This window comes from Orbicella franksi, chromosome 9 (genome assembly GCF_964199315.1).
Source record: "Orbicella franksi chromosome 9, jaOrbFran1.1, whole genome shotgun sequence".
Taxonomy (NCBI): Eukaryota; Metazoa; Cnidaria; class Anthozoa; order Scleractinia; family Merulinidae; genus Orbicella; species Orbicella franksi.
The window spans coordinates 1,750,201-1,775,200 of record NC_138153.1 but is presented as its reverse complement, the minus strand read 5'-3'; the positions used below and the strand labels follow the sequence as shown (position 1 = coordinate 1,775,200).

The following is a 25,000-nucleotide window of genomic DNA, read 5'->3' as shown; positions in this document are numbered from 1 at the left end:
AGAAAACCTGGAATTTATAATGGTAATTGAACTGAGTGGAGTGCAATTTGGTCTGAAATCATACGCGTGATTTCAAAATCGAACGAGCGCGCAGCGCGAGTTCGATTTGAAATCACAAGTATGATTTCAGATCAAAATTGCACGACATGAAGTTCAATTGCCACTTTATTAGATCCATTTTGAAATCGCACAATTTTATCGCCTTAATTTTTAGACTTTTGGTGTATTGTTCCAGTAGCCGGTTTGTTAAAAAAAAAAGCGGAACCGGAAACGCCTTTACGTCTCATTTAGTATGCAAAACGATGTCATGTGACGAAAACTCATCCGAGCATGACAAAGAAACAAGCGGTTTTGAAGTCAGAACGAAAATAGTCTGCTTCAGGTATAAAAGTTCAATTCTCGTCGGTTGAATCAATGATGGAAGGTCTTTCTTTCTTCTGTGGTTGAGGCTGAGACTTTTCATTGTCTTTGGAGAAGGAATTTGAAGGTGCATCCTGCGTAATTCTGCGATGGATTTCTTTTGAGTTGTGAAACTCCCTCGAGTGCACGATGCCCAGTGGATGGTACGTTTTTTTTCTTTCATACCGTTTAATGGCATGATTTTAAGGGAGTCCAGCTCGTTATCATCTCCGTTTCTTTTTGTGACCTCGGCGAAGGATTCAATACTCAGGACCTTGTCAAGTTCTTGCGGCGCCATTTGTTTCAAGATATTTCCAAGATGGCGGGACTAACACCAGCTTCGTAAGACGTTCATTCATTCACTGTTTTGTAGAGCGGGGCGTATTTTGACTATGTTTATTCACAGCGACAGAGTTGAGCTCTTTTGTTGCTTCGTTTGAAACTACCAGAAACCTGGAAACATCTACCTTCTTGAGATAGCCCTGAATTTGTTGTTGAGTGGTTTTCGTTTGTTTATGTTTTACTGGACTCGGTATCATACGGATTTTGAGCAGATGTTGAAGAAAAATCGCCAAAATATTCGTCAAAATGGACACTGAAAGTTGGAAACTTCCATTAAAGTTGGTGTTCAGCCTGAAGGAGCTGATAATCGTCATTTAGAAACTGTAATTAATTACATTCGTCAAGTTTTTTGGAAAAAACACACAATAACAACAGAGTTTTGGCAATACTAGTTGCTAAATTATCCACACAATGGCTTTTTGCCTTTCATTTTCCTGAAATTTTATTGTTTACTTTAAACTAACATTGAAATCTGATTTGTTGTTTTGTTTTACTGTCCCATTTTCAATGGCTGAGAAAAAGATGCGATTTAGAGCAAAAAATAGTGCGATTCGTGAATAAATCGCACCATTGAGAGCCAATCAGATTGCAAGGATAGCCAGTGATTTCAAAATGGATTTAATAAATCACGATATTTCCGAGACCTAACCAGGAGTTATCGCATTAGAGTGACCATGGCAACCTGTCATATGTACAATTTAGGGTCAAGTTTCACGTCCTCAACGAAACGCTGCAAAACCCCGGGGGAAACTCCCATATGAAAAGGTCTGGGATGCTTGTCGGAAAATGTAAGTTAAACCCCTAAAGGAGACCACTCTGGGCGTGGCTCGAGTTTCATTTGACCTCTAAAAGATACCACTTAAAATACAATAGGTTTTGTTGATCCTTTGCGGCCTGCGTTCACAAAAATCGATACTTTTTCCGGCAATGCCGCTGAAGAATTCAGACTTCTCCTTTTCATCGCACGCGGACCAGTTCAGCCATATAACGATAACAAGTAATCGCAAGGTTATTCTCGTACAATTTGGAACAAATAAGCAATTATTCATTTTTATAAATCCGGAGGTTGAGTGTTCAAGTCCTGCTCTGACCACTAAGCTAGAGATGTTTCTCGTAGACCCTAGTTCAACTCCTCGGTCATGTTTGTTAATAGCCAACTGGTCTGCCTCCTGCCAGTTGGAATTTTTAACCATTGTTATGTTCATTTGCATTATTTGTTTAATCATTTGGTTTCATTGGCCCTGAAACCCTCATTGGGGGAGTGGTCAATTAAGATATATTATTATTATTATTATTATTATTATTATTATTATAAATTTTTCAAAGATTTTCAAAATAGCACACGCCCGTTGTGCTTATTCATTCAAAATTGTACATGAAAACCTGTTGGATTACGGTACCTATACAAATTAGCATAAAACGTATGCTACACATGAAGAGCTCGTCCTTTAGGGTTTTTTTTAAAATTTTATTGCAATAACTTACATAACATTACACACAAAAATTACCTACTGCTTACAATGTCAGGTTTTTCCTTCTTGTACTGATCGACCGCTATAACGAGTCTAGTCATGAAGGACACAAAACATCTTTCTCTTTACGACCTTGGAGCAAGAATGCCTGGAGGGAAGGGATACTTCCCGAAATTTTTGGCTGAAGTGTGCAGTGCGAGCCTTACCGTTCTTCAGACCAAATATGCGATACCGTATTTTCGATCTGACCCAAACATCGATACCGTCGAATCTTCAAACCATTATTCAAATCAACGTCTGTTTCAAAGGGACGATGCTACGAAATATTGATCCAGTCAGGCAAAGCTCAGAGTTCAAGTCAAAGAACAGAAATGAGGTTATAATAACGAAAAGAAACTTAAAGTTATTTCACCATCGAGACGAATAGACCATATTCGTATTTTCGATATCGGAATGGCATTAGCTTGCAAATGAAGCCAATGTGGGGAGCTCGAGTCTTTTCAAATGTAAATGACTTTTAAAATCTCTTTTTAATGGTATTCTCCTGCATAAGCGTCCATTGCAAACTAGTTCCAGTTCAATACCGTGATTACGCGGAATATGGCCTATTACAAATGACAAAACCTGAAAACTTCAAGCTAAATTTTTTAAGACTCGGATGATCCATGACATAGCTTCTTTAGTCTAAGAGTAAGTTTTTCAGATATGAACAATGTGGCGCGCAATTTATGCCGGATATAAAACGGGACAGGTATGTTGTTTAACGCCAGTAGAGGTGCTTTTGAATTTTGTTGGGTGTAGGTATAGTCTACCATACCCAATTGTCAAAGACTAATCATAAAATCAACATTAAAAAAAAAATGGCACTCGATTACCTCTACTTGCCTCCTTTATCACTCATTTCATCACTCTGTGCTTGGGTAAGATGGCGTAGGAAAATTCTGCGTAAATATAGTACGACCCTCCAAAAAGCAACAACAACAACAAAAACAACAAAAACTGATAAGGGAGACTGTAAGGCGACTGCAGGAAAAAAGTCTGACTAGTTTTTCTTTCAAATTAACTACCGAAAGAGAAACAAGACTGACAAAAACGTGGCTGTAAGTTTTTAAAAATATCTTAAAAATCTCAAAAAATTTTAGAATTTTAAAAATCCGACATCGGTATTGATGTTTTCAGAACTGAAATGTGTTCTGAGGTAGACAAACATTTTTCATTACAAACTGTCAGATCTGATGGGGACTCTTTCACGGTGTTAATCCTAATTGTTTGTAGAATAACATCGGTTTATACAGTGCTCACATCCACTTAAATATTTGTATATCCAACTTTCAGACTGATTTGTGTCAAGGTTATTTCAAGCCATTTTCTTCTGGTGGCACATAGTACCTCAAGTCACAGCATGTCAGATTTTTATTTCTCGTCTTTTATATCATTCTGTTTTCATGTGTTCTTCTCGCGTGCTTTTTACTCCTCGTTTTTAGCACGGTATATTTCTCAAAATAAATCTACTTCAATTAAGATTCAGAAAATGTTGACCACAGAGTTTTTATCAGTTGCTGTATTGTAAAAACTTTTGCTGAATTTGAAGGTTTTGAAAGTTGTGAATGATTACCATCGTATATTTAGTAACAAAAACAAAAAGTAAACAAAAACAGCCGTAAGTCAGCGATGTCCTTAGAGCATCAAATCATTTACTGTGGACCACCCAGTCAATTTTAACAAATGTGAAAGAAAATGAAAAATAAATCTACACAAGAAAACAATACATTTAAAAGGTAAAAAACACAGCGTGAGGTCGAAGCAAAAATTAATTTTGCTAGCTCGTGTGGTGTATTATTAAAACACCTGGGAAATCCTTGGTTAAAACTAGTTTTGCTTTTGAATATCTTTCTGTGCAGGTGCAGACTTAACTCATAGGTTCCAAACAAGTCGAACTTAATATTTTGTTTAGAAATTCTGTTAGACGCACGCCGCAAAAGAACTTTAATTTAGATCAGTTAATTTAGTAGCAAAGCTGGCGAAACGAAGCCGCATTTTATATCACTGACGGTTTGATTCAATGGAAACATCGAGTCGGCAGATGGACTTCGACAAACACAATAATTAAGCGGTGGGGGTATGTATTCGTGATAATATCAAGTTTTGATGAATTTCCTGCGCTTTGTGTGCACTGAAGAGGGATTAAGGAACTACTCGGGTTTATAGTTGAAGTCGCTCTTACAGGTATACATGAAAGGAAAACATCACCAAAAAAAACATTTTACGTACACGGATTTCAAGAAACGCGAGAAAGCGAATGAAGGCGTCTATCTTCTGGTTATCAGCTAAAACACGTAAGTCTTGCAATTTGTCGAAATTTCTTTGGAAACACTCAGTGCAGTTGGTTGAGAGTTTGTACATGTATAAGAGCGTGTGATTCATTTTTTTTCTGTCGCTTTAATTGTAAATTGTGATGCTTGCAACTCAATGTGAACTGTAAGGTGGAGAATTAGACCAATACAATTTCTCATTATTCAGGGACAACTCTGCCAAATTTCAGTACAGAATCGAAGTTTCCTAATCATCCTAAACTTTCAGTCCTCCAATTTGCAACGTATGGTTGTGTTGGCCAATAGATTGTTGCAAAGTTAGGTGGTTGTCTATACATTTAGTTCAACGATGACAGGGAGAGACTATGAGCAATGGCTTATGTAGCTAGGAAGCGGCACATGTTTCATTAAGGAAATAACGATAAACTGAAGTGTTTGTATATCTGGCGACAAAAAGTTCATCTTGAACGTTTAAACTGGCTGCATACAATAAAGAGAGAAAGACCAGACCCTCTTTAAAACTGTTACAATCGTAGAATGCATAGAAAGTGCACATTGTCCAAATATTAATCGCACCTTAGTTTTACGTTATTGCTGAACGAACAGAAAGCAATAACGAACAAAGTTTGCCTATTATTATAGGTCTGTATCTATATTTAAAATAGCAAATTAAAAAACCGATGTAAACTGGGATGGCATAACTTTATGAAGAACCTACCTGTTTTTAATTCAAATTTATTAATCTTTAACTTACAACTGTCTAAGAAGTGTGACGAAAAGCTTATACGGGTAACAAAAAATAAATTGTGCACCGGTAAAAGAGCGGATGGAATCGAAATCATCATCTGCCTAGTTGAAACAACTTTTTTTTTTATCAATGTTCGTGATATTTCATCACTCATTTTCATATTTCTTCGATTCCTTTTTTACTACTGTTTGCTTACTTGCAATAGATTAGTTTTCATTAAATTGTGCGATTAAATTCAGACATATCAGGCGATTTGTGAAGGTAGGGGACAGAGCAATAAAATCCGTCTCAACCTGTGCGTGTTAAGCTGGATCAGTTTGATAAGTACTACAATCTGGAATTTTTAATTTCGATTTTGGGGTGTGGATGAGATCAATGCCACGTTTTGTTTTCGAAAACTTTACTTCAAAGCTTTGTTCTGTTTTCTTCAATCTGTCCGCTCATTCTATGTTTTGAATTCCCAATTTAATTGAAAACAATGACTAGATAGTTTTTGAAACCAAAAAGCAATAAAACGATTGCAGAGGAAGGTGGCTATACGGCTTGCTGAGTAGGAAATAATTGAGTTTACCAAAACATTCTGCGTTTTCAATTTTAACCAAGTCCGTCGATGAACAATGAACGTTTCCTTAACAAGTTTATCGGAATAGATAATTAAATTTGCAGGTATTCTTCAACTGGTGTTGTAGCTAGGAACAAGCACAATATGATGAGATTTTTTTACTTTGATACAAAAGAAAATTTTACTGGGTAGATATTCCGTTAGTACATTGTTGGCCTTTTTGTCGTATTGTAGGTTCCTTTTAAAAGCTTCACGGTGCATGCTGGTCAGGTTCTTTGTTTGAAGATATACAGCGCTCAGCAGTTCCTGCTACAAAGGCAGGCGATCTTCCTTGTTTTGATCTGGAGCTACATGTCGCCATTTAATTTGGCGAAAATTAAAATTACATTCACACCAAACAAGAAACTTTAAACCAAGAATTGATTGAAGCTAAGTCGTCGAAGCGTGGCGCATTTCGACAAATTTAAAGCAAAACGTAACATCATCACCCCAAGTTTTTCACTGCTTGCGCACTAAAGTGAACTCAGAAGTACATAAATGAGGGGAGTTTGTTTTTTTAGTCCCTCGCTGCGGCTTTTCCTCTGAAATAACCCTGAATATTATTTTTTTTACGTTAGTAAGGAACATTTGTAAGAGACGAAATCTAAATGACATTGAGAAGAAGAAATTATCGTTTATCTGGGTTCAGCTTTGTCGACAAACTAAGAAAACTCTCTCGGGTGACCAGTCCAGGCACAAAGACGTTGCAAGTTTCGATGCTTCGAGAACCGACATGTTGGCGTGGAGAGTTGTCACCCTGGATCTAAAATTCACGCACAATGTATCTCGCGCCCTAACGTCATCCGTGTAAACTAAAAGCGTCAAATTAATTAATGAGAAACTGAAACAGCCCATCGAAATCAGCGAAAAACCGTGTTTTAAAGCATGAAGACGTACTGATGATAAAAACTGAGCACTGTGGGTTAATTCAGTTTGGTTGTCGTCTCGGGTCTATTTTAAAAAAGGTTTCAAGCATACTCAGCGTTACATGTGGTTAGTCAAATGGTGAATATACTGAGAAGAATGAGAGTTTTTCAAGTCAGCTTTTCACCCAGTAAATAAAACATGAATTCGCAAAGAAACTTGAAAATGACTTGTAAATTAGATTGCGCCATGGGAGCTCGACGGTCTGATTGAACCCTTTGAAACTCAGGCGAATCTTGCTAGCAAACAAATAAAGAAGCAAGGGTTTATACAACAAAGCAATCATTTCGCTATTTTTAAGCGCGCGAGCAGCTTGAACTTTCCTACATCTCAATGAACATGCAAATTGACCCCAAAGGCACTAGTCAATATTTCTATCGCTATTTTAAGTGAAGTGACGGCCACTGTGCTCGACAGTCAGCACCAAACATCTAAACACTGGCCTAACTGGGAAAGGTAAGCCTCATTTTACTCCACGCAATTCAACTATAATTTACGTTTTAGCAAAATTTATTACAATTATAGCTTTGTGACCACTGCAAACAATGACCGAACTATACAAGGATATCAGTGTATTATTTTCACACGATACTTGACGCAGGTGCAGGCAAATTTACTTTTCTCGGGTAAACTTTCAACAGCTTAATGTTGTTCAGTTTTAAACACCGATTATTGGTGTGACTTTAACCATTCTTCGACAATCTTCGCAGTTAGATAAGGAGGCAATAGTGAAGGAGAGAGGTTTCCAAGCGAAGGTCAGCGTCAATTTGACATATCGTATGTTAATCCCTTCCCAGTCAACAGCACAAAACTGAAAACATTTGTCTTTTATAATGAATTAGTTAGTTCAAAAATCGAAGGACTGCGTCCTACACCCGCAGTTGATTTAGCACTCCGCAAGTTGCTTAGTGTTTTTAAAAAGTATCAAAGGAGATTTGTTTGTAACAACAACCAAAATAAAAGGAAAGTTAAAGTTCGGACGCATTTTAGAACGATTTAGTTTGAGATAAGATGATGATTTACGGCAAGATTTCAGTGTTAATTTTGAGATAAGTTTAATGAATTTTATGGTTCACTATTGTATGGTAACTTGTTTTGATCGATGTTTCGAAATACCTCAAACTGGGTGTTGCAAGAAACAGCGTGATAATTTGAGTAGAGATTTTTGTAATCGATCGATGTACGTGTAGGAAAGATATTGAAGTATGCTTTAGTTATTCAAAAATATGAAAATAATATTTATAGGCCATTGTAAGCCGACCAAATTTCAGCTAATTGTTCAGTTAAATTCTGTAACACTGCCACCTACAAGATTAAGTAATGAAATGCGAAGCTTTTTGTTAATTTTTGAATAAGTATAGTGCGATTGAAAATTTAAACGAAATAGCCAAAACATGTGTATTCAACGCTTAAGGTTATTTCAAATTTGTCCTCGGGGGAAAATATTCTATTTTTGCTTCTTTTGTGTCTCGTTCAGGAATTTTAAAAGAGCCAAACGCCACTATTAAGAATATGTTTAAATATAAAGTTGAAAAAAAAAAGATTACCTACAAACCCTTTATTTGAAAAAAATTTGCTTGCTATTGTCTCAGAATTATGCCTGATTAATCCAAGAAGTGAACGTAAAAAAAACTAGGAAGTATAGTGAATTACTATGGAAACTTGACGTGGCTGGTAAAGTTAAATCAAAACATCAATCATATATTATGAAATTGATTGACAAGTTCCCTTCAAAATGTGGTTCATTTTTTTCATTCGTGTAAATGTAGTACGGAAATGAAATATGTAAATATTAAGGTATTAGAAGCAATGTCGTTCGAATTTCGGTGAACATTGAAAGCATCAGTTGTAAACTTGGTTTTAACATAGATTAGATTCATTTGAGCAAATATTGGTGCTACTCTAAATAAAGTGTAATTAAATGCAAATTTTGTCAGGATCAACGGATGACGACTATTTACAATTTGCTGCCTGTCATTTTCAACGAATACAAAAAGAATCAATGAAATACTGAGAAAACATATTCAGTGTTTCTACCAGGTTTTATAAAATAACTGAGATACTACGCGCGCTCTCATTGGTCGAGAGGTGTGTTTAGATGATAGTATGTAAACACGGTTGTGATGGTTTTCTTTTTTAGATTCGCAGGTATACTTGAGAAATATTTTATAAAAGCAATAGAATACGTTTTTCCGGGAGAATTCTCGAAGGTTATACAAATCTTCGACTGCGTTTCGGGTTTCCTTAACTTTCTCGAATTCTCCTAATCACCCGCGTGTTTAGATGAGGCTATGTAAACAAGGGAAAGTGCTCTACTGCTTCAGTAGAAACACAAGAGGAAGTTCCGGATGACGAGAAACGTTGTGGGAACGCTCGCCTACTGCTCGTGTTTTCTCAGTGTTTTTTTTTTTTGAGTTGTGCCGAACTTTCAAATCACTCCTACATTATGATCATCGAAATGTAAATTCTCTTTGTCAATGCCATGGTGACGGCAACAGTTCGTTCTATCTTTTTAATCAACAAATAAGTTCCATGTTACTTTGTGTCTGTTTAGGAATAGATCACAGATGACGTCAAAGTGTAGTAAAGACAAAAAAGTGGCACACGAGGCGATCTGTCCTCCAATAGATCACAAGCAAGAACCAATCAAAATGCGAGATTAATTTGACTTATATAACGAATTATAAAAGTACGGCTCTTTCATACAAGGTGCTTGTGTTTTCTAAACTTTCATACTGTTGTAATTTGTCAAAAGGAAACAAAAATTCAATTTATGATGTCTATAATTTGTAATATTTTGGTAAGTGCGATGTAATTTCGTCAATCACATTTCCGCTGCTTCACTGGAAACATACTACGGTCCAAATAATATTTAGATATGCAAATGATAAAAAATTAAGTAAAAGAGGATCACAAGTGGTTGCAAAGGTCAGAAATTTTCGACCGCTACGCTTATCAACGATATAAATTAGCAACTGTCTAATTAACAAAATTTTCAGTTTTAATATAATTTCCGATCGATTCTTACAAAAAGCAACTTGGATTTTTTCATTTTCATTTTCATAAATTGTGTTCACATCTCAAGAGCAATGTCGTTTTTATTTTTTCACGCTGATAGGAAGCTGAGATATCTTCCGCTTGAAATGTCGTTTAAGTATTCAGATTACGTGCCTCTTTGTCATTATCTTCAGCTGCTGTTTTCGGATACTGTCGTGTATTTCGTCAACAGTTGGGAAATAGCTAAGATTCTGAAAATTGACCGACCAGTTATTTTATTATTTGACGCATCGGCTACGTTTTTTGCCTAATTCTTTCAAAACCTCAAATCACGTATTAGTCAACGTTCAGAGATGTATCTGCCAACAAAAACTAGATACTCTGGGCGAAATATCACTTTTAAAAATAGGAGCCTGCGTGCCACTGAGGTGCAAAATAAATAAGTTTCATAATTTCCAGTGGGTATATCCACGCGATGAAATCAAAAGCCATTTAAATTGGTATCTGCCCGGTGGGCATCAATTTGAAATATATTTTTTGGCGTCTTGGTGGTGGTGATCACAATTCACGTCACCGGAACATTACATTAGTTTAAAATGATGGAACTGATAACATTTTACTAAGCGTGTTGACTTATTAGATATCCCACCGAAACATATTTCGAGCACTTACTCTTCAGTTGATATTTGACCGTATAGTCAATGCTTCTACCCCTTGTTTTTATCTCCTTTCAAAATATCAGATTTACTCTTACCTATTAACCCCATAATAATCGCAATCTTATGCACGCATTCTCAAGTGCGTGATAGAATTTCTTGTTTTACCACGCAATGATTACGTCGCTTTTGGGAGTTAAATATACATGAATTTGTGTAATTGAACTATATTTTAATTTACTTATGCGAAATGATACTATCTTTCATTCAAAGGGTAATTTGAAAACGCGAAGCTGTGAACAGTATGCAAGAACATTAAACAGGATAGAAGACCTGCAAAACTTTGGTGTGGTTGCTGGGTACTCGCCTCGATGTCTTCAGGTAACAGTTCCCAGTATCTTTATCATTTATGATATTTTGAAAAAATAGGAAGTAACACGTTGCTTTAAATGAAAAGAACAACACTTCGAGGAAGGAAAAATGGTAAAGAAAAGTTCAAATTGACTTTTTAATGCCATACCCAGAACATCAACCTGAAATAATTCTCGGCGCTATGCCTCATTATTTGTCTAAACATGGACCCAGTAAACCTCAATACGTAAGAGTTCATCAGTCAGCAGTATATATTCGTTATTTCCCGTTCACAAGTTCATCACAACTGTCCATTGAAAGTGGAAGTAGCTTTGCTACAAATAAAGTACAAGTGATATACAATGGACCTTTTCATGGGTTTCTGACATCTTGCTTGGGGGCAAACGCGGCAAAAATTACGTATAAAGGTAAAAGTTCGACGCTCAATAATTTGAGAGCGATTGACGTTCTAAAGAGTTTGTGAGCTACAAGGAAAAGATAAACAGCAGAAGGTATTTTTGATCAAATTTGAAGATCATTGGTTTGCTTTGAGGTGAGGAATTGGACTTTTACTTTTTTTTTCACAAAAATGGCTCTAAGTTTTCCCGCGCAACCCGGTTTTACAAACAAAGTGTGTGGAAAACATAAAGCCTTAATTGCGGCTTTTCTAGCAAGGCTATTTTCTTCAAATTTGATGAGTATATTATTTTACCTGATATGTTTAGTTTTAAATTCATAAATATTTCAGAACTCGAATTTTCGGTGAGTTGTTAGATGTTAGATTTTCCCATGTATTCAATATAATTTCGCTGTGTTTGCCACCCAAACAAGATGGCGCTAGAAACCTTGGAAGATCTGTTTGCTGAGGTTGCTACGGTTATTCAGTGTACAAGTCAAACTAAAAGATAGCAGATGAAATATAAAACACATCCGTGTTACCTAGGGGTTAGTAAAATTACTTTGTGTTACTAGTGAGCCGATTACAGTTAATGATTTGTAACCTAAACCTTAAAGTAAACCATAAACAGTGTGTTTTTAAACATTTGAATATGAGCTCTATGAACTATTTTTCAAACATGTATGTTTACACGTCGGAATCCTGATAGATGGTAGGTGGTAGATGAATAAATTAAAGTGCTATGAAGTATCTTTAGCCCTGGCTCAAGATTCCTACTGGGAAGTTAACCTCAGGAAGAAATGTAACCAACACGAGGCAATGAATGGGAAAACATTTTTGGCCTAGCAAAGTGGGATTTCCACAAATGATGTCCAGACTAACGACTGAGTAAATATGGCGTTTCACTATAAAAAACAAATCAAACATGTAAATGATAAGTATAAAGAAGATAAAGAAGTGTGTGTGAACCTCTTTGTGAATAAGTGTAGGGCTTCTACATTCCTAATGAGAATTGCACTGAAAGTAAGTAAATGACAAAACAAATCTTGGCAACATTTACTGCGAAGTTTCAAGGAAATAAATACATGGGCGTAACAAGCTTTCAAGAACCATTTCGCCATGAATCTCTTCGTCAGCTTTAGAATTTCAATATTCTACCAAGTTTTCGCCAATAACTAACAGCAAAAATGGCGGTTCACACTAACTGCGCATTGATTTTGAATCACAGCAAAGTGCAATTTCAATTCCTCAAACTTCCTTTAAAGTTGACCGATTGCTCTTGATGATTAAATGCTAGTTAAAGATACGAGTGAGATCAATAACTCCGTAAAATAAGTTACAAATCTTGGGTCCAAATGAGAGGAACCACAGAACCTTTTACGAATCTTTTAGACAGTAAACTTTAGTGTGTATCGGTAACAGCCATTTTTAACGGAACGTACGTCAACATGACGTCGCATGTACACATGCGTGAGAGCTTCTTTGAAGGCTATTGCAAACAACGATGTAATTCTCAAATATACGATGGTGTTCAACGTTCTCTAACACAATAATGCAAGCTCGAGGTTCAGAAAAACTGCTAGTGGACGTGCGAGTGACACGCGAGTGCGTTTAGCAGTTTTTCTAGATCATTATTTTCTTAGCAAACAAAGGAACGGCATGTTCTATTTCTGTTTTAGATATAGCATGAAAAAGCGAAATATTTACATCTGAGAAGGACGGTGATTATAGTCTCCTGGTCTGTAACAAAATAATCACTTACTGGACATACGTGCTCTATAGTTTCCAGCGATACATATCAAAAACAGTTCAATGCATACTTATGTTCATCACTTCAATAGCGGGTAATGATAGCAATAAGTAAATTTTGTATTTATGACATCGAGTATTTTTTCTGGCTACGATTTGATGTGTAGTTCTTCGTTCACGTTTCATTTTACTTCTCTGACCCTGGAATTAAAAGGAAAATGCGATTTTACATTACAAGGCCCGCTTAATGACAAATGAAAGCTAATCTGTCAGGAACCTTGCTGATAATCCTCGTCGGCGTAGAATAAAGTGCTCATTATACCTTTTCCACGACCAAAAAAAATACTAAAATATGTTACATTCATTTACTTATACTTGATAAAAATAATACTGCAAACCAACATGGTCTTTTATGTAAACATTGCTGAGCTCGTAACGCGAAATTAAAAAAAAAATTATTATTTTGGGCGGAATCAGTATATTCGGCACAGCCTGGAACAAGAACAGGATGGGAGTCAACTTAGAATTGAGGAAAACCTTACTGAGCTGAGGACTGATCATGGTTCAACATGAATCATTTGATATTCTCTGTAACATACTAAATAGGCGGTCTCCTTTTGCTTTTTGTCGGGGCAACATTTACCGCAGTTTATGTAGTACATTCCTTTATCCGGTGAGCGTAATTGAAAGGATGAGAGTGATAAAGCCGCTAATCTATCGGCGCTTTAAACTCAGTCGTCTTGGGTGCATTATTTTGAATTGAATAAGGAAACGTTCAGTGCAGTAAAGAAAACATCAAATGAAACAAAAGGATAGGAGCGTGTGTACGTACACTCCAGTCTGGGTAGGTACTTGATCCTTTCATAATTATGATAAATAATGCAAGTTGAAATCCCGTTTTTTACATTATCTTCAGTTTTCAAAAGCCCTAGTCAATTTCCTCTGATGGACTAGCTCATTTAAAACCTCGTAATATTCAGATCAAGAATACAAACGCACGACATTCGTCGCGAGTTTTCGCCAAACGCGACCTCGAGAGAGTTTTGAACTTTAAGCGACTTTCGCTCTCGCTAAGCTTGAAAGCTGTAGGACACTCGCTGCATATGTGTTCATCCCAAACACTGCATTGTCAATTTGACAAGATGGAAGAAACTGCTTTTCAGAGTTGGAAGGCTTCATTCCATTCTCCATTCAGTTTGCGAGCAGAAATTATTTATTATGTAAAACAACAAATTAAAAGCAAAAAGCGAGAAGAAGAATATTAGGTATATATTAGGTACGACATATAAAAGTGCCCAGTTCGTCGACGTTCAGAGGCAAAGCTTGTAGTCTGGGAGTAATCTCTCTATTGGACAGAGAGCTTCACATGGCGAATTACTTCTGGGGAAAGGAAAAAAAAAAAATTTTGACAGTATGATGCCTCCCCTCCCTTGTCCGGTACCCAGAGTAGATTTATCCTCTCTCCAGACTCCTTGATGATTCCCCGCAAAAAAAAAAAAAAACAGTTTCGTCAATTAACGCTCAACTAGTTATCAAACCTAGGCTTTTTTCTTGTGAAAATAGGTTTCCTGAATCAGACTAAAATCTGATTTGACAGTCAAGATTTTGGGTAAAAAAACAGAAAGGAGATTTAGGGTCGTCTGAGAACAGTTTCCTTTACTTCTTCCAAATTATATTACAACGCCTTTCCGAGAACTCTTTTGTTCTGCACCGCACCAGTCAAATAAATAGCTTGTTTAATCGTGTACTACAACGACTTATTTTCGAAATCCCCAAAACAAAAGAATATAGTATAGTGATGCATATTCCCCTAGTGCTGACAGCACAGCTGTTTATAATTATTACAGCAACATTAACAAGGCTTCCGTACCTGTCATAGTACTAGGCTGATTTAGCAAGAGAACGGGAACGTCACTTGACGACGGTGCACGCAGTACAAATACCCAAACATGGTCAGATGACGACTGCAGGGCGCGCGGAATTTCCTGGATTCTGGTCTAATTTGACCATATTTGGGTGTTTGTTCTGCCCGCGCCGTCGTCAACTGACGTTCCCGTTCTCTTGCTAAATCAGCCTAGTTTAGCGAGTAGGCAGCTACGTACTCGCCCACGACCTGGGAATTGAATAACGCCCAATAATACCGTCAAACGGATTGCCATATATCTCTTTGCAAGCGATGTGGTAGTCATTGCGTGGGTGAAATTTGAACAAAAATGACTAGAGCCAGTTAATTTCTTGCAATGTTAAATTGCTGTGATGTCGCAGCCAGCTGGTTAGTCAGAAGTGAGCGGTTAACGTGGTCTGAGGAGAACTGATAAGGCCACTTTAACAGTATTAAGAAACTTGTGAAGATGAAAGCACTAGTGTGTGGAACAACATGTGAGTAATATCGAGATACTATTTTGAAACAAACAAAAAAAGTAGTGTTCTCTGGTCATATTTACCGAGCACAGATATTCTATTTAAGCAACTGTTTTGGGCGAAACGTTGAAGTTAACCGGCATATATGGTTTGGAAATTAAAGTCAAATTTAAAACGGTCAAGAAGCACACGACGTGGAACAAATAAAGTGACGTTTTGACGTTTTTAAAGATTTATTAATTCAGTTCAAGATTTTAAAGCTATCAAGATTCCAAGATTTCACTTAACAGATTTCGAGATTTCAAGATTTCAAGAGTTTTAGCTCTTTAGCGTCGAATCTGCGGCAGCAGTTTTCATGTTGGTCGTTGTTTTACTTCAAGGAATGACAATGTAAAATTAACGACAAGCCAAAAGGAGACTTCTTTCCTCAAAGTAAGCAGATTAAATATCTGGTAGATTTTCGTTTGTAAACAATCTACGTTGTACCGCGTACAGTGTTGACTTCTACGTTTTTAACACGAAATGTTGAAGAGATCTCATGCTGCTGACGGCAAAATGTATTTTTGCCTAAAAACGGCGGTAGACCTGTGCAAATCCAGCGGAAACCATCACGTTTAGTTTCAAAATTATAAAATAGCGCGGTACTTCTTGTAAAAATTATTCAGTCGCACCACTGTTAATCTCAGTGAAGGCGTCTGCTATTTTTCATATTCATAGCTGGTCTTCTTTCGTAGCTTATCTAGGCTACTCACGCTCATTTATCAAGTCTATCGTTTTGCACCCACTCTACGTAGCTTGGTGAAAATTATATTATTCAAAGTCATATGATTGATGAAACTTAAAATGTGCGGTCGGTACCCTAATGTCGCGGGAATGAAAGGAGTTTAAAATGGCAAATGAGCTGCTAGGTACTTCTCAGAGAATTATTGTTTTCTTGACTACTTATTCATATATCTGAAATTCATCAGTTTATCTATTTATCTAAAGTGAAACCCTATAATACCACGCATTTAAGGTCGTCAAATTTTAAATACAGTAATAATACAATGGATAAAATTTGCATTTCCCTTGTTAAGTGAAACATTAAAGAAAAAGAAAAGAACTCGACCATAATTTTATCCGTGTTGAACGATCTTATCGACGAACCTATTCGTGCAAACATGATTTCTAATTGGTGTAATCACCCCCGTCAAATTGAAAACTGGACTATTCATAGTTTGGAAAGCTTCATTAATGAGCTCACTAGTCAATGTCCCTTGTAATTTCTACATATCAGACATGGTGAATCCTCTCGACTTCTCAGAACCATCTTAGCAAGTTAGTTTTGCATGTTCTTAACAACAGTTTATAATATCTTTCCGTTCAGACTGATTCAACAACTGCGTTAAAAATCGCACTTTTCTTTTTGATTCCTTAGTGTCAGTCAATTAATTATGGAATCTGTAAATCTGTACAGTGAAGAGATTAAGTTGAAATCTTTTCAAATCATGGATCACAGTTTTTCCAGTTAATTTTGAATTTAAAAAATGGCTTTATTTCTTTAACATCTGCCCGACTATGGGTGAGTGACCCGAATGCCGCAGTTGACCAGCCCTAGGTGAGTTTACGGCCTTTCTGATCACCAGTCAACGATTTATTACTTTTCATAGGATGTAAATGAAAAATATAATCAAGTTGGCAGTTAACGAAAATTGAAGAAATCGTCGCAACGAATCGCATTTACATACGTCTAATCGACGGTTCTCGAACCTAGTTCTTTAAGATACTCAGTTTGAGGTAACTGTGTTAATTTTCGATGGAGTTAAGAGGGATTTCAGTATTTAAGTGTCTCTATGTTGCTATTTTCTCGCGCAATTAAGGTAAATGGGCAGTTAAAGGAAGATCTTGAGATCTTAGAATGAAAATATCGATTAATGTTTAATTTCGCCAAGATAAAAAATAAAATCTTGTTTCTGGGCCGATATTTAAGTCAGTGAAATTTGATTGTCAAGTTTATTCAAAATACATAAATATTGAGCCAGTTAATTTGTGTTTTTAGACCTTTTAAAGTTATTTTGACTAAATATTGTAAACATTGTGTTTCAGAAATCATGCAGGTGAAAGTTTATCGGACATGGTAATGGTGTAGATATATAACAACCCATCAAAGTATTTTTTTTTCCTTAGGGGGGCGTGTCGTATGACGGAATGTTTGGTCTATTTAACAACAAAATTCGTCATAACAATTGCGTTTTTAGCGAGACAAGCTTAAATCATATTAAGCGAAGAAACTGAAGTTAGATAAACATACCTAACGATTAGGTGGATTCCACATAGTGCAAGGGCAAAATCAAAAGCAAAAAAGTACCTTGACTCTTCCCCAGTTCAACAATTATACTCCACAGCGCTAGCTTGGTCAAGCACTCTCAGCCGGCCGTGAAGTTTGTCTCAAGCACTTACTATACTATTCTGGATTTGTTCATTATAGCTGTCAAGGCAATGAGAAACTTTCCCCAACTTATATTAAAAGGAACTGGCCGGTTAAGTTTGTTTTTCCGTTTACAGAAAACTAAATCAGGCGTGAGCTTCTGGAAGGAGGTAAAACTTATTTTCTTCCTTCTACCCGCGTCAAACTGAAATAATATTAATGGAGTGTTACGTGGGAAATAACAACAACGAAGAGCATCTAAAAGGTAATAATATCATTTCACGCACTGTATCGGAAGTGAAAAGAATTACTGTTCCCCAAGCTTTCTTCTCAAAGTTTTTAAAAGAGTAGCTTTTTGTATCTCTTCTTCATCAAGGGTGGATTGCACGTAAGGCTAAAATAATTGTAACTAACACACTACAAAAAAATATTTACATTTACTCTAATGTGCTTCACAGTAGGGGGTGATGACTTTAGCTGTGAACTTCATTGTCAACAATTGCTTTGTTTTTAAACTTGAGCTAATGGAAAGTTTTGGATCCACTCGATACGATGGAGCCATTGGTTCAGCATTGCTTGACGCAAACACAATATCGCTATATCGAGAGGAGATTACTGCCTAGATTTATTTCAAGTCGCACAGAAAATAGCTGCAACGCACTTGGATCATTTAAAGCCAGCTAAAAAGTGGAAATATTTTTCCTTCATACATCGTCGCGAGCTTATAGAGTAGAATGGCTTCATGAGGTAATTCAACTGATAGATCGTTAATAATATTGGCCAATCGACTGAGGCGTCATTAGGGTGCTTGAAATCAAACGTTTTATTTCTTACTTCTAGAAACGTTTAGAAATACCATGGGTGGTATATGAGAATCAGTTCTTGGGATTAAACCATAGCCAACCACCTATAAAACACCGATCGTGCACGAAATGTTTCCATATCAGTTCCTGTTTTTATATCGAGCTCCTTAAAATTGAAACGCTTAGTTAGCTTTAGTGTAAATTAACATACATTAGCTGCACATAGATCAAAATAAATAGGAAAAGCCAAAGGCTTTGATTTTCTTTCTCGTGAGAAGCGTTGTATGAACCCGCCTTTCACAGATCACGGCCTCCCTGCCAAAAAAATACCCAGCTGAGGAGTCTAAATTTTTCAGCTCCCCGATGCGGACGCGCGCTACAAGTGTATATATTTACTTTTTCTTCTCGCGGCAGGCACAGCCCACAACGGAATATTTTTCAACGGGGTGGAAAACTACCAGGCAATTGTGAAGAAAAACATGGGGTCAGAATGTTTATCGAGAAATGCTATGTAGCTGGTGTTCTCAGAATGATTTGTAGCCATGCTTACATAACTTGCTAAGCCAAAAATACAGTGATTGACATGAATGACATTTCCTCTTAGTGGAATAACTTTTAGCAAACGAGGTTGAAAGTTGCATGTTTACACATGTTTAGAGTTTTCAGTTGCTTTTGCCAACTGCGAGAGAAAACACTGAAAAACATGACAGAAAACATGGACAAAGGTAAATAAAAGTGACAAAAATACGAGCAGAACCAACCAGAGTAAAACTAATTTGGAAGGGATTTTGTATTTTTGGTCAAGACGATGCTAAAATTATGACTGAGTGCCTTTGCTCGGAGACAAAATTCTCGTAGAACAGTATAAGGACGATTTTTTTTTGAATTGTTAAGGGCCCATTAACCGATTCATGCGCGCGCTCGCGCGCGTTGCTAAGGAGGTGAAATTTCACTTCCGGTCACTTACGTCAGCCTGAGCGCGGAAAATAAAAACAACTCAAAAACTTGCAAATTCGCTCACATTTTAGACGTTTTTCTTTGTGTTTCGCAAAATGCAAAGTAAAAAAAATACAAGCAAAGACAAAATAAGAGAAAGATAGAAAAACAAGAGCAATAGAAAGAGAAAAACTAACTCCGTGTGGCTTTGTTTGATCTTACCGAAGTGCGCTGGTAGTGTAAATTGCGCACGCGCTGATAGGGTAACTTCCAATAGATATCGGGCGCACTTCCGGTTTTTCATAAAATTCAGCCTTTTTCGACGAATTTCGATTAAAGCCAACGTTGGCAACATAGCTATGCATTCCTTTTTCGAAATCATGCTTTTTTCAGAAAATTACGAATTTTTCAATATTTTGAAATGCTCTCAAAATGTGACCTTTTAGAAATTAAACAAAATCGATGCATAGTGTAATGAGGATTTAAATTAAGATACTAAATCAATGAAAAAAATCCCGGGAAAGTAATTTGCCTGGGAGCCTTTGCATTTTTTCTGTATTAGTCACATGACCATGGGCGTGGCCTGATGACGTCATCACTAGTGTTACTGATCAGGAAAAAGTTAAAACACATGAAATAACTCTTAACTAACTAAAAATGATGAGGTTATATGAGACTAAATTTTCCCTAGCAACGGCTCAAAAAGATCGGTTAATGGGCCCTTACAGAAAGGGCAAATTCTCTTTGTAATTACTTTTTAGGTTCATGCCGAGACGTAAAAAAAAAAAAATTAAAAAAGTGTTCCAGAGTTTTTCAGTTATTTGACATAACTACCTTGTGTATGTGTTACCCTTTTGTAACGACTTCAGTGCACTTATATAGCAACACTATAAAAGTACACTGATTTATGTTTTCCTTCTTAAATTCAAATGGCCGAAGAACGAAAATATTTTTGAGCTATTATATTTAGGTTTCCATCAATGAAAAAAGGTTGTCACGGTTTAGGTTTTCACTTAGAGGTCATGCTCATGAGAGCTGAAACCGTTTAGCTTTTTGCCGACCAATTTATATAGGTAGATTAAAAGCTCTTATTGAGAAGTTTGATTGGGAACACGGACAGTGTGATTTTCAGGTCGACAAGCTAGATTTATATCATTTCACTAATATTACTGGCTCCAAACATTAATTAAAATGACTAATGACAGAAATATTGAATTTAAAACATAAATTATTGACGTATCGTCCTGCTTATTTGTGAAAATGTTTTCTTGTAGGTAACTTCCTTGATTGAAGTCGCTCAGCAGACGTTCCAGTCGAGATTTTGATAAGTAAGCTTCCCGCCATGACTGCAACACCAAGCGTCTACAAATTCCCGCCAACAGTAAATGCGTCCTTGTTGCCTTCAAATCCAAATGATACCCAGCTCCCGCCAACCAATCAAAGCGACAAAAACGTTATTCTTGTCATGATCAGTTTAATGGCGTTCGTTATATTAGCAGGTTTGATAGGTAACGTCATGGTCATTGTTACAGTTGCTGCAAAGAAAAGCATGTGGACTCCATGCAATTTGTTCATAATGAACATCGCTGTGGCGGATCTTTTGGTGGCGATTATCCTGACTCCACTCCGAATGGCAGAACTGTTCGTCGGGTGGCCGCTGGGGGAGTTTTTGTGCCGATTTTTTGGACCACTGCAGGACGTGATCGTGTGCATCTCAGCTGTCACTCATACGGTGATAGCGTTAGAAAGGCACCGTGGAATCGTGACACCGTTCAAGAGAAAACTGTCTCTCAGGAGCGCCAAGATAGCGATAGTCATCATCTGCTTGGTTTGCTATCTGGCAATAGGCTTACCGTTGGCCTTAGTTTTGAAGCAAGTGGAGCAAAAAGGTGTCACTCGTTGTCGCGCTCGATGGCCATTAAAGACGAGCCGAGTGATTTTCGAAGTATACCTCGTGGCATTTTTTATACTTGTTCCTCTGCTTACTCAAACTGTAACTTACGTGAAGATTGTTGCAACGATAAAGGGGGAGGATGCCTCAGCACAATCAATTTCCCGTAGTCGCACTGTGGAGCAGAGGAGAAACCAAATCCGGAAGAAAGCACATTTGGTTAAGATGTTGATCATAATTGTAGCTGTTTTCCAAGTGTGTTTCATTCCACGTGGGGTCTATATGCTTCTCAGTGAATTCGTCAGTTTGAGTTATAAAGAATCGCACAGGGAAAGTTTGTTCGTCGCTAACCTCACCTCGATCATCCTGTTCTATTTAAAACATGTCTTGAACCCATTTATTCTCTTCGCGATGAGTACAGAGTTTAAAAAGAACTGTTTTCCTTGTGGGAATTTTTGTTCCAAAAATTCGGACTTTATTAGTAGTATGAGTCATTATATGTCACAGAAATCTAAGGTACTCAATAGCGAGGCCTCAGAAGAGAAGGAACTGAGGAAATTGTGTGACATTAGCTCGCCAGACATACATGATGGGAAAAAGGAGAGAGAAAGTGATGTTTAGCGTACAGCGCCAATCCAGCTTCATCTTCACCGCTTCTCCACTGAGTTCGAAAACATGTATTCTTGGTTGAAATCACCCGTGGTCTCTACCAACACTTGCTTAGCGATCGGGCCTTTGATCTGAAGCGAGGCTAGAGTTGTTGTTTTTTTAATGGTACGAACCTTTCTACTTTAGAATAGGACTTATGCATGATTACGTCACACGCTCAAAATTCACCACCAAGCCTCGTTTACGAGAAATTTTCTCAAACCTCTGGCAATTTCGTGTTGTTTTCACGAAGGTATTCTTTTCATCTTTGCCGCTGTGGGAATTTGTCCACGATAAAATTTTTGCATTTTAAAAGCGAGGCTTGGTAGTGAACTGTGTTTGTCTGCCAGTATCATCATGCATAAGGGCTTGTATAAATAATCCTGCTATATCACGCAAATTTGTTTCTTATATCTGTCATCACAAAGACAAACCAAAGTTCGCTTCCATGCAAAGGCTTGGTAACATTTCACAGAACTCAGCTGTAAATGCATTCTTCTGAAAAGGCGCGGAAAGGATATATCAATTCTTAGATCGTGATAAAGCTAAATTAGCGCCTAGCTCTAGCTGAATTAAAAAGAGCTTAAAAGTTGTCGCTAAGAAGAACTCTTGAGGTATCGCCAGGTGGCATGACTTCTTTAATAAATTCGATTATGAGAAGATCAAGGTAAGAGAGTGAATCCCCCATATAGGCCTAATACCCAAGGTAATCCCTCTTAAGTTATTTCGATGGCTTGATTGTTGTTACCGGCGACGTTTCGCAAGATAAATAGGTCCAAATTCGATCCAAACAATTCAGTATCACAATGCTGGGAGAATTACAACTTCCTTTTAATATCCTCAGCAGGTTAAAAAAAGGAAGCGTAAAACTAGGAAGTAATACATGACAAAGAAATCGATGAGAAAACGAACTGTTTGCGAGTCGGCTTGTCTTGACGAAATACATGAAAATCTTACGAAGGCACAAAAAAAACAACGAAATTGAGCTACAAATTACCTTTGTCCAGCGACGAGGGTAATGGACTGGTCGAAATCTAAAGGAATCTAAGGAAAGTGCTCCATTGTAGAACAAAACTAGCAAGACAACTTTGACTGCTCATCGTTTTAAAATAAAGGTTATCTATCTATCTATCTACTGCTCTAAATCTGACGTTCGCATCACGTTTTTGCAAACAAACGTGTTTTTGAGAACGCGCGCTAGGAAGCTCGGGAAATTACCCAAGTGTCACTTGCGGCTTAGCGTTAAGAGTTTTGGAAAGTCTTAGTCTTAGAGTTTTGGAAACACGTTTGTGAGGGGGTGAAAGAATTATGGGGTAACCCTGCAATGGACTAGTATTCCACCTCGGGGAGGGGGTAGTTACACCTAGGTTGCTTCAAACAGTGTAAACCGAAGAATTAAAGATACGTACACTCTGATAACTGGCAGTTGATTTACATATCTATATTTCTGCTTTCCATGTTATCACAGACCCATGTATAAGAGCGAAGCAACCCTGCGGGAAGTTTCAGTTTAGGAACTGATTGGCCTCGGGGGGACTCCCGTATAAAAATGACGGGGGTGCTCGTCGTACATTTTAGGGGTTAAAAAAGAGGTTTTGGTACCCCTTAGGGCGTGTAGCCTCAAAAGATCGACAGCGGGAGGGGGGAGCGGGAGCTTTGGCAGCACCCTTTAGGGTATTGAGTGGAAAAGAATATGACAGGAGATAATGTGTTATGTAAGAATTGGTGTCTCTTAGGGGAGAATAAATTTCAAGCCACGCCCACAAAACAGGATCTTGGTACCTCTTAGGGGCGGTTTGCAAAATTTCCGACGAGCACCACCGCCCTTTTTATATGGGGGTCCCCCCGGGTGATTGGCATGCTCTGTTTTCAAATCATATTTTGGTGACCCTTGGTGCACGAGGATACGTTTTCAAAGTAAAACGCAGATGATCACGGACTAGGAGTCAAAAATTGGCATTGAGTAATTTCGTGTTTTCTCTGATGATTGACCAGAAGTGTATTCTCTTGCCAGAAGCCACAGTGCTCGTCGTTTTGTTCTTGTTCAGTTGTTGAGGTGCGGTGACCTCATGGTTAGTGTGCTTGACTCCCGATCGAATGGTCCGAGATCGAGCCTTGGCCGGGGACATAGTTGAGTTCTTTGGCGAAATCTTTACTCTCACAGTGCCTCTCTCCACCCAGGTGTGTAAATGAGCACCAACGAATTTAATGCTGGAGGGTAACCCTGCGATGGACTAGCATCCCATCCAGGGGGGAGTAGAAATACTCCAAGTCGCTTCATGCAACAGAAACTGGAGATACGTGTCGGCCGGATGGGCCACCTGGCTCGTGTGCAGTCTTTATCTGTTAACTTTTTTTCCTGTCTCCCTGGTAAGCACTCTTTCATTTAATTAGAACTAAGTAACTAAGCATAAACTAGAAAACGTGCGTCATGGCTGCACAGCAAAATCACAGGCAAACTGTACTTCACGCTGGTTGAATTTTTTTTTTCATGATTTTATTCTTTGCATCAAATACTGAACAGAACGAAAACAAAATGCTTTGTTACAGGAACGTTAACACCTGAATTTACTGAATTAATTTGATATCAGAAGGAAGAGATAAATTATTAAAAATAGAGAAAATTAAAACCATGCGCACGTGTTGCATGCCTATATTTTGTTGTCACACTCTCGGCATTACTTACTCGTTAAATTACCCACTCGTACTTTCTCTTCCTCGCTTCATTTAAATCTTTGTTTCTAATTCACTTTCCTCTTCCCCTACCCGTCCTACGCCATCGAGCCTTTACGTGATCTCTTTAAGTTGTCCACACTTCCATTTTATGTTAGCATGTTCCATAGTTTTCATGGCAGCCATATTAGTGTTACCAGAAGATGCGTATCGTGATGACTCAATTTCGCGCCATCCGTCCGATTATGAGCGTCTCTTTTCTGAAAAACGTGGCTCCTATTCCAATACCCTCTAGTATAAGGTAAGGGCCTCTATTCTGATAACTGACCTAAA

At 37.5% G+C, this 25,000-nt stretch overlaps 1 protein-coding gene across 1 annotated transcript in view; it reads left to right on the top strand.

Moving 5' to 3' along the window:
- The window catches only part of LOC145497027 (QRFP-like peptide receptor), a 37,476-nt gene extending 12,482 nt beyond the window's left edge, over positions 1-24,994 (top strand). The window contains exons 3-4 of the mRNA XM_081476806.1: positions 10,725-10,832; positions 20,730-24,994. Of these exons, the coding sequence (XP_081332932.1) occupies positions 20,798-21,967 (1,170 nt within the window). The 5' untranslated portion in view covers positions 10,725-10,832; positions 20,730-20,797 and the 3' untranslated portion in view covers positions 21,968-24,994. The remainder of the gene's footprint in view (positions 1-10,724; positions 10,833-20,729) is intronic.
- The last annotated feature ends 6 nt before the right edge of the window (positions 24,995-25,000 follow it).